General features: G+C 38.1%; 1 protein-coding gene across 2 annotated transcripts in view; it reads left to right on the top strand.

Moving 5' to 3' along the window:
• The window catches only part of ambra1a (autophagy/beclin-1 regulator 1a), a 93,958-nt gene that overhangs the window by 33,106 nt on the left and 47,131 nt on the right, over positions 1-13,721 (top strand). For both annotated transcript variants that reach the window (XM_084108158.1, XM_084108157.1), the window contains one exon: positions 6,516-6,626. In XM_084108158.1, the coding sequence (XP_083964284.1) occupies positions 6,516-6,626 (111 nt within the window). The remainder of the gene's footprint in view (positions 1-6,515; positions 6,627-13,721) is intronic.

The following is a 13,721-nucleotide window of genomic DNA, read 5'->3' as shown; positions in this document are numbered from 1 at the left end:
ATACAAAGACTCCCTCGGGTAATCGTTCCTTGAAACACTCAGTCGAGCCACTCTTAAAACACAGCTGAGTCTATGAAGAGTTCAGGTGAGGTCTCTCTCTTTCTCTCTCCCTCCCATTTTCTCTTTTTAGTAGTCTTTGTCTTTATGGGCAGCTCCAGGTAGTGACCTGTTTTTGAGAGGTGCAACATCAGTTCCCCTCAGCTGCTCTTTATTCTTTAACATTGGGAACAGACTCAGAAGTCAGGGGTCACATATCCCATCCTAACTATTATACATATCCTATCCTAACTATTTCTTGCTATATGTATTAGAGGATTCTGAGTCTGAGATGCTGTTGAGAAAGTGTTGTTTGCTCTTATATGCATTTTCAGCTGTTAGACCTTTTATGAGAGAGGTGTGTGCCTTTCCATACCTGTTCAATTGAATTTGCCACAGTTTAACTCTATTTGAAGTGAATGCTACCTGGGCTAAATATCAAGTGTCCCAGAAAAGGGTATGAATACTAATGCAATGTAAGTATCTCAGTTTTTCCTTTCTAAAACAGACCTTCCTGAAAACTCTCATCCGGATTCACAAGCGCTTCGTAAACATCCGATTTCATAGTTAAAACGTGTGTTAATAAATTCCAATAATTAATAAATACGGCGTGTGTGCACGCTTATTCATAATAAGCATAATATCCGCTTATGAATTATAACTACGTAAATTACGTGACCAGGAACGCTGTGGAATCTTCTTGACTCCCTTCTCAGGTTTGGCTTCAGTATATTGCATAAATGCTAAAGAGACTATTTTCATTTCATTTTATTTATATAGCACAAATTAACACAACAGAAGTTGACCACTGTGCTTTACAAGGTAAAAGTCCAGGAAACATAAAAGGAGGAGCAAAATAAACCATTAACACATAATCTAATAGAACCATAATTGAGATTTAGTGAAATGCCCTGTCAAAAAGATAACACTTTAGCTTAAATTTAAACTCATGTAAAGAGGACAGGGATCTCAAGGATAAGACTTAAGACTCTCGACTTAAATCGTGAATGTGGCTGGGACAGATTATAACTGCATTACAGATTATAACTGTCTAATTGGCCATATGCCTACTAGTCCAGGTGGTATGCGAAAATTATGGGATTTTTTTCATAAACGCATGAAACTTGGTACACATGTACAGTTTGCGGCCCTGAACATTTTCAGAAATGGAGCTATTGCAAAAACACCTTGTGGTGGCCATTTTGCTTTCCGCCATAACTGAATTATGTATTTTGTATTATATCTCCTGAACCAAACATGTTAACAAGGAGGACACTGTTGGGGACAAGCACTTGAGGTGGCACCAAATATGCTATCTCCAACAGACTGGGGTTGGATGGACCCAAGCGATTGGAGACCATTGTGGTCAACTCTTCCACAGGCAAGCCAGTCCATCCTTCAACTCTTTAAGTTGTGGCTGCAAGAAAGGCTGCCGGAGGCATTGCAAATGCAAAAAAAGCCTCCTTAAAGTGCACAGCTCACAGCACATGTGGAGGAGACTGTGAAGGAGACATTGAAGAATAGGTTAAACAACAACAAAACAATCAAAGTTTTTCTGAAATAGATTTTTTTTTAAGTATTTTTTTTTTCTTTGTGTTTGACACATTCTTGTCAAGCTATGTTGCTAAGGTCATATTGAATATTCTATTCTTTACAGTCACTGTATTGTCAAGGTTAATGAACAAAAGGAGTAAGCTTTTTAAACTCTACACAACATGCATGCAACAGACATAGACTATTCACCTGAACAGTTTATGATGTTGTATATGGTATCATTGTAATCCTTGACCATCAAAACATAGGGGTAGACATAATATTTTCTGTGTTGTCATGTTTGATTCAGGAGATATGATACAAAATACATAATTTGGTTATGGCAGAAAGTAAAATGGCCATGGCCACCACGAGGCGTATTAGCGATGGCTCCATTTCTGAAAATGTTCAGGGCCCCATACTGTACAACAGTACCAAGTTTCATGCTTTTGTGAAAAAGTGAACATATCACCTCAAATTTTGACCATATCAACGGGACTATACCAAAAATGTCAATTTCAAATGATATTTGCATTTTATCCCTTTGATACTGTTGCCTTTTGAAAGCGGCAGCCTCTGGGTAAAGTGAAAGAGGACGCAGCTTGTCAGATCTGTTGTTCATGCAATCAAAATCTTTCCAGATGACACAGCATTATTACATACTGGGCTGCTGAACTGTATCCAGACAACATTGCAGTGCTCATGCCAGCTGGAATGGTGACTAGTTAACAGTTGTAACTGATTTCCTGCTCTGTGTGAAAGGGTGCAGACCTGACCTCCTCAGTGCTAACTGCCTGTGCCTGTGAGTGCTGAGATTGTAATTGGTCTTGAGCAGAAGTTTAATCAGCCAGCAGGGCGAGAAATACTGATCCTGCCAAGACTCTGAGACATGTTAAACCAGGGGTGCCCAATCCTGTTCCTGGAGATCTACCTATCTGCATAATTTAGCTCCAACCCTGATAAAACACACCTGAATCAGATAATTAAGATCTTCAGGAGCACTAGATAATTACAGACAGGTGTGTTGAGCAGAGATGGAGCTGAACTCTGCAGGAAGGTAGATCTCCAGGAACAGGAATGGGCACCCCTGTGTTAAACTAATCATCCAAACTCTGTTGAATCCTAGCATTAAGAGAATTTGACATTGAATTGTTTTTCCAAATCACATTGTGAAATAAATGTTTTTCTCCAAAACACGTTGGCCACAATTATTGGCACCCCTCAAATTTTTTATGAGTAAAATATCTCTGAAGTATATTCCCATTAATATTTACAATTTTTAGCACACTAAGGTGACTAGGAGCATGAAATTGTCTAGCTATGACTTCACAGGAGTATAAATATGAGGAAACACAAAGGCCAAATTCCATAAATCATCCATCACAATGCGTAAAACCAAATAATATAGTTCTGATGTGCAGCAAAAGATTGTGAGACTGGCTGTAAGAAAATAGCTGAAGCATTGAAAATTCCCATTTCCACCATCAGGGCAATAATTAAGAAGTTCCAATTGACTAAAGATGCTACAGATCTGCCTGGAAGAGGAAGTTTCTCTATATCGTCCTAATGCACGGCGAGGAGGAAAGTTTGAGTGGCCAATGACTCTCCAAGGATCACAGATGGAGAATTGCAGAGATTAGTTGAGTCTTTGGGTCAGAAAGCCTCAATAAAACTCAAACAAACCCTACATCACCACATGTTGTTTGGGAAGTTTTCAAGAAAAATCCTCCTTGCTCATCCTAAAACAAACTCCAGCAAATTCAGTTGTCAGACATGACTGGAACTTCAAAAGGGACTAGATTCTATGGTCAGATGAAACAAAAAAAAAATGTTGTTTGGTGCAAACAGGGATAAAACGTACCCCATGTCCACGGTTAAATATGCCGCTGGATCTTTAATGTTGTGGGCCTATTTTCCTGCCGAAGGTCCTGGACATCTTCAGATTAAAAAATCAAAACCTCACGGCCTCTGATAGAAATCTTATAATGTGCCATGGTTGGACCTTCCATCAGGACACAAAACAAACATCAAAATCAACACAAAATGTGTCACTAAGCACAAAACGAAGCTTCTGCCATGGCCGTCCCAGTTCCCTGACCTGAACCCAAAAGAAAATGAGTGGTGTGAACTGAAGAGGAGACGCATCAACATGGATCTGGGAATCTAAAGGATCTGGAGAGATTCTGTATGGAGGAATGGTCTCTGATCTCTTGTCAGGTGTTCTCCAAACTCATCAGGCATTATAGAAGACGGCTCAGAGCTGTTAACTTGGCAAAAGGAGGTTGCGAAAAGTATTTAATAAATTATGCACCACGTGTTTTGGAGAAAAGCTTTTATTTCATAATGTGATTTACCCCCACTTTCAATTCTTTGGCAAATTTTTGGAATGGAAGATCAAAAGGATAAACAATGCTGATTTATTTTTCATTTTTACCAGGGGTGCCAATCATTTTCTCAGAATATCTTTTGTGTTCCACAAAGAAAGAAATTCATACAGGTTTGAAGTGACATGAGAGTCAGTAAACAATGATATTTTATATTTGTATTATTTATCTTTTTGGGTGAACTCCCTTTAACAAACAAGGTGTTGCAGTGAACTTTTAAAATACATCTCCATTCTTGTCTTTTTATTTTATTTTATCTGTGAATATTTTAATGAGTGTATCCCCCATTGTCTCTGCTGCCTCTGTCTACCTTACAAAATTCTCCTCAAGCACTCTGCTCCCCCAAAAGTTAAATTTTTCAGGGCAATTTGTTGTGCGTCTATGAAGAAAACGATGGGCGTGTAAAAGCTTTAGCTCATAACTGCACTGTGACAGATGATAAATACTTAATCCCTCACCCTCGTCCTAGTGCTTTTTTTGTTGTTGTTGATAAAATGGTCACGTAAGTGTAGTTAATTCTTGTAAACTCTGTTTGTTCCTCATCTGTTCCACCCCACTCCTCTAAACTGTCTCTAAAATAAAACCATGTTACTGTAAAATGATTAATTATCTCCTTTGTTTTCTGAAGATGACTTTGTTGCAAACTAATGTGTTTTACGTGTCTCTCATATTAATGACTATTTTAGAGCAGTTTCTTTTGTGATTTGTCCTGTTGTTGACCTGCACTTTTGATTGTAAAAACTTTGAGGATTTGGTTTCAATCAACACACTCATTTCAGTTCTTTATATCATTCTGTCTTTCCTTATTTCCCCTACCCCTTCAAATCCTACATTTATCTCTGTCGATATGACTAAAACTTACACTACTATTCAAAGGTTTGGGGTAAGTAAGGTACTTTTATTCAGCAATGATGCATTCAATTGACCAAAAGTGACAGTAAAGACATTTATAATGTTACAAAAGATTTAGATTTCAAATAAATTATAATAAAAATAATAATTAGAAATGTTTCTTGAGCACCAAATCATCATATTAGAATGATTTCTGAAGCAGCATGTGACACTGAAGTAATGGCTGCTGAAAATTCAGCTTTGCCATCAGAGGAATAAATTACATGTTCAAATGTTAAATAGAAACTTGTTATTTTACATTTTAATAATATTTCACAGTATTACTGTTTTTACAGCTATCAAATAAATGCAGCCTTTGAAAGCAGGAAAGAGAAGAGAAAAATATTTAAAATTATTGCCGACACAAAACTTTTGAATGGTAGTGTAAATTCTATGTCTTTTTATTTGCATACAGCGTACTTTCTGTTTTCCTACGTAGCACTCTTAGATGTGCTGTGTTGTATTTCAGGTTAGGTTTAGTGTAAAGTCCATATCATTCTGTTTCCCAAAGGGTCTTTTATAGTGAGGGAAGCTCTCCAGCTCATTAGTCCATGGCTGTTAGAGCAGCTTCTGAAAGCCCCGTCTGAATGCCAGCTTACTGCACCTGGGTGTCTGTGGGCTGTAATGGGCAGACAGCAGAGTGCAGGGGGAAGCTGCGTAATAGATATTTATGTCTGCATTACGTCTCCTTGAGTTCAGGTCATAACAGGCAAATCTAATATGTTAGCCAGGCCCAGGATCGACCCTCTACTGGCAAATGGACCTCTAAGTGTACTGTTTGGCCAAAGCCTTCCCTCTTCCCTTCTGTAATTATGGTGACAAGGCTGAGCACTGGAGAGGACAGCCTGACATTTCCTTGTTTACCTCAAAGAAGAGTTTTGTTGCAGGCAGAGACCTGTATTAAATTCAGTGGCGAGTGTGTTGTCTTATTTGCTAAGTGCCCAGAGTGTAATATGGTTTATATAACCATTGATGGACTCTTAGCGGAAGAAGTTATTGCAGATAGATGAGATTCCTGAGGCAAACAAAGCTTAACTGTTATTGTCTAGATCAGATGCAGAATCATGCAGAAGATTTATTAAATAGCGGATAAATGCAAAACTTTCGCCTGGTTTTTGTCTATTATTTTTAATCTGCTATCCTCTAACCTAACAAGAATATGCACTGTGGGTTTGATCAGTTTTAGTAGGGACCATGTTATTAATTTTCCTGTTCTGCTTGAGTGTTCAAGCCTTGGGGTTGCATTCTGAGAAGCCATGTAAACCACAACTACACACAGTGTGTGTACACAACTACACAGTGTGTCTTTAGTTGAAAGCTGTTAAATTTTCCTTGTTCTTGTAATCTGCTGTTGCTGTTGTGGTCAGATATACACTACAGTTCAAAAGTTTGGGGTCGGTAAGATTTATTAATATTTTTGAAAGAAGTCTCTTATGCTCAACAAGGCTGCATTTTATTAGTACAACAGTAATAGTGTGGAATATTATTACAATTTAAAATGTTCTATTTTAGAAACCATGATATATTTAGAAACCAAACAATTGAACGGTAGTGTAAAGAATGTGAACAATCAACCTATTTACATGGAAATATTGACTGATTGAGACATTTTTAAATTGCTGTATCAGTAATATATAACTAAATGTTTTTTTTTTGCTTGTGTTTTTCAAGGTGCTGTAATTGGGGATGGTCAATCTGCAGTAGCCAGCAACATCGCTAACACAACCTATCGTCTGCAGTGGTGGGACTTCACCAAATTCAACTTGCCTGAGATCAGTAATGGTGAGTGTTTGAAGGGATGTATCATAGCCATTAATGATAAACAGATGGATTATCAGAGATTGTGGGGGAATCAATACATTGGTACATCGTTGTTCTTTCTTTAATGATTTCGAAAGTTTCTTTTTTTAATTTTCTTTATTCCACACAAAAAAACTTTGAGCAAGTATCTACAGTTCTGCATTTAAACAGCAGAATAATCAATAAAAAATGTGATTCCCTGAAATATATTCTGATTGAATTGTGAAGTGTGCACCCCTGTTTACAGTGGTGTTTTCTGTGGGATTTTCTAGAAAGGCACGTGTTCTTTCTGAGATTTAATTTTTGGCATGTGCCCATCCACCTGAACAGAAACACAAAATGCCTCAATACCCCACAGTGTTGAAGAAATCGTAGTGAGGGGAAAGGCTGCACCGTGATAGAGTAGCTGTAGAGAAAGGTAATAGTGAGCACTCCAATGAGCACAAGAGTGCAGCTGATGGAGGGCAGATGCCATGGACAGGAGAGGAAATTGGTCACATATTAGAGTTATTTTCTTCCCTCTGCCTCTCTCTTTCTTTCTGTCACGATAAGCGTTACTGGAAGCTCTTGGTGATTACCCAGGGCTAATTACAAGATTGTAGAGTGATTCTTGTTATCTGGGCTTGATCTCACACCTGGCAGCACTTAGGCACTAACATCTGTTCAGCCTGTCAGAATCTTCAAGATCTCAGAAAACAAAGGTTAGCATCCCTCAGGGCATGTACACATAGCCAGATATACACAAGAAAATAAGTGTAATGAATGCTGTGTTTGTTGCAGAATGAAGGTTAAAAAAACAAACAAAGTCAATCCCTTATAAGATTCAGTTTGACCTTCACTTATCTCTTAACCCAGAGGTGCCAGACCTTCTGAGGATCTGTTGATGGATGAGGATGGAGAGTTTTATTTGTAAGTTCTGTTAAAGACCCAGTCATTTTTTAAATACTCAGATCTCCCAAAGACAAGGCAATAAAAACTGATGTGATTTTAGCAGCATTGTTGTCATAGTCTATAGTACTGTGTTATAAAATAAAACATAGAAATGAGACCGAACAGCACAATGCATATTATGCATGCAGACGTGCATCCCAGTGTCAACCGCATCCAGTTCAATCAGACGGACAATAAATATTTTGTAATATATAATTATATTTTGGTATTCAAACACTCACAAATGAAATCCCCTTACACTACTTGGTCTCTTTCCAGACCACTATAACAATAACGACACAGTGGAATTATATTGTTGGAATCACTTTCAGAGCAATTTTTTTCCTACTTTAATGTGTGTTCTTCAATTATGTATGTTCACAGAGCGTAAGTGAAGCGCACGCTTGTAATAAACAGATCGTTATCGTCCATTGGTGTGGACCATGTATAGACATTATAGTTACTGTTATAGTTTTTATTCTTGCTGTGAAAAGGCCTTTATGGCCATGAAAACCACAGCACAATACTACATTGCAGTATAAATTCTTCTTGTGCTTTCAACATGACACATTTTTTAGAATATTTTTATAAAAAATTTATACAGTGAATTTACATTTTAAACAGACTGTACTTAGAAGAAAGACATTTTTTGTTAGATCCACACAGCTTGCAGAGTGACTTTGATTGGAATGTTAACCGACATTGATCACAGATTAGTATTGGCAAAGAAGTATTATATCTTTTGTAATCTAAAGGGGAAAAAAGCCAGCAGTTGTTAGATATCTGAGCACATAGGATCAGATATGCCACAGCACCACTAATGTAAATGGCGGGAGGTAGAGCTGGACCATGTCAGCTGAGCAGAAAACTGACCCCCTGGTCAGAAGCCCCCTTCACTTCCCAGCAGGCTGCTGTTGCCGCTCTACAGAGGCCTGAGTGCATTCTTCTGTCCTCCCACAGTACACTTTCCCTCTGGTTCATCAGTCCTGTCTAATTACAAATACAAGAAATCCTTTATAGGCATTAGATGTCAAATAAACTGTGCTATTGATTCTGGAGCCCATTAGAAGTTCATGTATTGTGCAGTTAAACAGCTCATGCTCAATATGTGGAAGCTCATTGTTCTAGAAAACACTTAAGATCGAAACATTTCCATTAGACATGCTCTTGCTATTGTTTTTAATTAAGTACGACTGGGCTTTTGTGAGCTTTTTTTCTTTTTCTTTCGGTGGCCTATATGATTCTTTCCTCTATAATTATTTTAATGCAATCCGGTTTAATTGTTAGAAAAAGCACTTAATCTTCTTAGAAAATACTTGTACTTGCTTTATGTGCTCTGGCTTAAATATCACAAAATCAGTTTGATACAGTAATTAAGAACTTGTTTTCGATCCAAAAATCTGTTAGAAATGCAGTGCACGTGTTAAAATAGCTTGTCAAAAATAGTTTGTCAGACTTCAGGCTATAATCATTAGTGTAAATTGGACATGTTTCAGATTTTTAGGCCATATGAGAAGTAATTATTATTTGCTCTGTAGATTATTGATGCTCTGTAGCTCAAATGTTGGCAGTAATAGAAGTTGATCTGAATCTGAGAGGCTTTTTCTCTTGTGTCCTTGTGATGACAGTAATTTAGTTGCAGGTCTTTGATCTAAACTAGTCACTGTAGTCCACCGGAGCTGTTCCTGTCAGTTTTGTGTTCTAAATTCAGCTAACATAAACTGAAGCTCAACCGAACCTGACTCGCGAGAACAAACCTCATTGGTATTTGCAGAAGCTCAAATGTCCTGCGTAACACACGAGAATGAACCTCATTGGTTCTCGGGTGTCAAGCGAACATGCTTGAGCTTCTGTTTACCACAACTGAAGTGGGAGTTGAATGCTTATATGTAAATAAAAGTCTAAATTAAATCTCTTCATCATATAAAGTGAAAATTTGGACTAAACCGCTCGATTCATATGGATTAGTTTTACCATCTCTTTATGAACTTTTTGAAGCATCAAAGTGGTAGCTGCGTGGACTGTCAGTGGAGGGACAGAAATCTCTCTGATTTCATCAAAAATATCTTCATTTGTGTTCCGAAGACGAACGAAAGTCTTCCGAGTTTGGAACGAAATGAGGGTGAGTAATTAATGACCGAATTTTAATTTTTGGGTGAACTAACCCTTCAACTGCTGATGAGTTTCTGTGTTTTATTTTATTTGCATCCCTTTGGGCTTATAGTGTGCCCATTCTGATGAAAACTTATGGATTACCATATATTTTCTTCAAATGTCTTTTTCTCATTCCCAAATGAGAATGATGCAAGCATTATGGAATGCTGAACTCTCACATGTTCATGTTTCATTCATACTTGACTGCCCCAACCATAATACAACTAAAACCATGCAAACAACTGCCACAGTAATAAATATAAAGACCTCAAGTGACTGCAGGGACTCTGAACAACACTTAGTTTCACCAAGTTCATACAAGCACAACATAGTGTGATCCAAACGAATTGTTGGGGAGAAAATGCCTTCTGATTCAAATTGATGCATTGGACTTCTTAACTTTGCCATTCATATTGTAAGAATTCGAGAATAGAGGACTTTTAGAACCAACAAACAGATTTTAAAAGGCTAAATTAACATGCACTGATCCATTCCATGTATTCCAATGTATCTTTTACTTGGCTCATCCTGTCAGAGAATGACCAGTAAGAGGTGTGTGTCACAAATGTGTCCAACCGAGTCCTGCCTGCTTGCTTTCCTCAACCACCACACAATTAAAGTTCTGCACCCTATCAACTGACGGCGTTGGGACAGGCACCTCCAAGGGGCGATAATGACATTGCTCAGCAGCAGGAGGCATGACAGGTGAATCACTGGCCTGCTCATTGACTGATATCTCTGAGCAGTCAATCTACGCAGTAGCCCTGGGTACCTACCAGCCATCCACAGCCATCTCTCTACTCTCCGCTGAGAAGACAGCAGTTTCCCCGAGAGAAGCCTAGAGACTCTGGGATAAAACAAAGTTCTGCCCAATTTTACTAAGCCATCCTTAGACTCATTTGAGATGACAAGGGTGAAGAAATCTATTGGGGTAATACAGTCTGATCTCTGGCAAAAACATCTTAGCATGGTGGGCCTTCAGCTGAGCAAGCTCATTATCTAACTTGAGCTTGAATTCTCCTTATTAACTACCCTTTCCTCAAAAATCTTTCTGGCCAGCTCAGCCAAAGAGCAGAACTATTAATGAGCTGAAATGTTTCCATGCTCTCTGATGCATCTACTTCATGGTAATGTATGGCTTCAAGAAGATGAAATTAACAGAGCATCTGAGGTTTAGCCCGTGGAAGTGCTCTACATCAAAGTTAGCCATTATTTTATTATGAGAAGAGTGTGACTGGCTGCACAGAAGCTCTGGCAATGATACGAAGCACAAAAAGTACTTTTTTATGCAGGTTTGATAAGAAGTACACAAAACAAGTAAACTCCACTTATTGCCAGTATAATATAATACAAACTCTAGGGGTAGCAAAGGTCCCTGGCTCTATTATCTAACATCTGTACCAAAGTGTGTGGATGTTTTTTCGTTCCAGTTTAGGGGATGCCCAAAGAGAGATCTCTCACAGCTGACCTTTCTTTCTTCATCTTGGTGCAGTCTGCCTTTTGAGGTTTAAACCAGCTCTGGTGAGAGTTGGTATTGTTTACTGTATGACTGGTATAGTTTAGTTCAACGGTGAAGATGCAGTTGTGGTGGTGGTGTTGAAAACAATGGCAAATATAATGATATTTAGATAAAACCACAACAGTCCATTATTGTGATTAATCCAGAACAGCAAGACACATGCTTTAGTTTCATGAGGTCAGGTCTAAGACTAAAGCTGTGTGTTTATAAATATTAAAGGGGTCATCGGATGCAAAATTCACTTTTATGAGGTGTTTGCATATAAATGTGTCTTTGCAGTTTGTGGACACAACCACCATAAAATGAAAACAATCCATTCACTCCTTTTTTTTTATCCTCAAAAAGCCTAAACACTCTCGATAATCAAGCCGTTTGGATTTTCAGAGCAATATGATTTCATATTGCTCATGCTCCGCCCACGACCACTGACAGACTGTCCAGTATTAGCATATTTCCACCCTCAGCCATTTGTATACTGTTGTATACAAGGCAGCACTTTACGTGTCTTGTGTCGACACCCCCCACAGATGGATGGTGAGCAGTTGCTCATTATCATTTAAAGAGACATGCACCGAAACGGGTCGCTGTGAACAGAGCTGTTTTTGAGGAGGTAAAAAGCGTGTTGTTTTTCCACCAACTTGTGGAAAATGGGCATCCGATGGCTTCTTTAACTAGTTAGATTGTCACCGATTTTTAGTTACCAGCGGAGACACTGAACAAATCCAGCTCATAAAGCTTCTGAGAGCTCTGGGAGCTCATACTGAGAAACCATTTTCTGTACTTCATCCTTCCAAAGTCAATAATGTCAGGAATCTGCTGGGGATCATAAATCAGTGTAATTGTTAGTCTGACTAAATATAAGCCGTCACAACTGATTCATCATTTTAACACCACTCAGCTCATTAATGCGTAATTAAGAACAAAAAAGTCTCCGAATTTGTTGGTGGTTTCAGCAGAAAGCAAACATTGACATTACAATGCCTCCTTACTCTTTTCCCCCAGCAGCTATTCTCCTGTCCTCTAGTTTGTTACAGTTCAGATGAAATCTTCAGCCCTGTGTACTTTTTGTTCTATATAAAGACTAAAACAGAGGATCAAAGACATGTTTTCCAGCCCTATGTTGTTGCAGCTCCTGAAATCAAAGATGTTTCTGATTTGCCTTCACTGAAATCACTGGATTGCTAAGGGCTATGTGGAATTTTGCTGTGATAGCAGCACACACTAGTTTTATTTTAATTAGGAGAGCTATGACTCAAATCAAATTAAATGCTTTGCTCTAGTTATTTTTACACAAAGTCCTATAACACAAAGTCCTTTCTCATTACAGCAAAGCAGGTATAGCAAGTCGTCATTCTGTTCATATATATATATATATATATGAAGAGTTCAGATGAAAAAGCCTCTAAGTGCCATCTGAAATTTTCTTCTAGAATGATAATTTTTATCAAGCTTGTATATTTAAGTTCAGTAATTTCACTTAAATGGCAATGAAAATTACCTATGAATTGTCATTTAAGTGAAATTACTGAACTTAAATATACAAGTTTGATAAAAAATGATCATTCTAGAAGAAAATTTCAGATGGCACTTAGAGGCTTTTGCATCTGAACTCTTCATATAGACCTTCTAGGGGTCATGATGAGGTCTTGTCAGTCATATCTCCTTATTTTCCTTATTTGTGATAAGTGAAATCTGACTTTCTACAGCTTGTGCTGTATGCAGAGCAGACGCTTTCAGTTTATAATTTTAGCATCCATTGTTCAACTGAACTAAATGGTTTTTATTTCTATAAAAAAGTGGGGCTGGTGCCGCAAATGAAATTCAGACTGTCACTGCAGGACTGATTGTAGAGTTAAGGTGTGTTTTATGTTTCTGTAAATTCTCAGAAGCTGAAGGAGCTCCAGTTTTGAGATAATATTATATACTGTACACACACATATGCCAGACCCATTGATGTAAAAATGCAACATGAGTCTATGAATATTCATTATTCTGATAAATGATGAAGAGGATTTTATGTAAAATACCTCAAACTGTTTAGTATGCCCACTGCTGCAAAGGAAATGAAGTGGGTTGCATCTATATTATACGGGGCCTGTAGTGTGAAATGCTTGCAGTAGCTGCTTCATTAAATTATTGCCGCAATAGCATGTCTACATTTAATGGAAAAAAAGAGCACAACATACGGTCTCATCTGTGGTAGCCAATTTCGGAAATCTAGTGGTGCCCTAGAGGAAAAAACGACATTGCTCTCCACAATACAGAAGGAAATGGGGACTGCAGGCTGGTCATTTGAGATGAACCACTGAATGGATGTTATTGCTGTGTAGTACAAGCCTGCCTAATGTTCATTTTTTGTCTTAAGTCCTGTTCACACCAACGCAAATGATCAGCATGAAAATTTGACCAGACCGGAGAAATGAAAATGCAGATTCACTTTCTGACAATAGATGGCACTTTTAAAAAACCTGGTT

The sequence above is a fragment of the Abramis brama genome, assembly GCF_963993115.1.
Source record: "Abramis brama genome assembly, chromosome: 3".
Lineage (NCBI taxonomy): Eukaryota > Metazoa > Chordata > Actinopteri > Cypriniformes > Leuciscidae > Abramis > Abramis brama.
The sequence above is the reverse complement of the archived record's forward strand: the minus strand, read 5'-3'. Positions and strand labels throughout refer to the sequence as shown.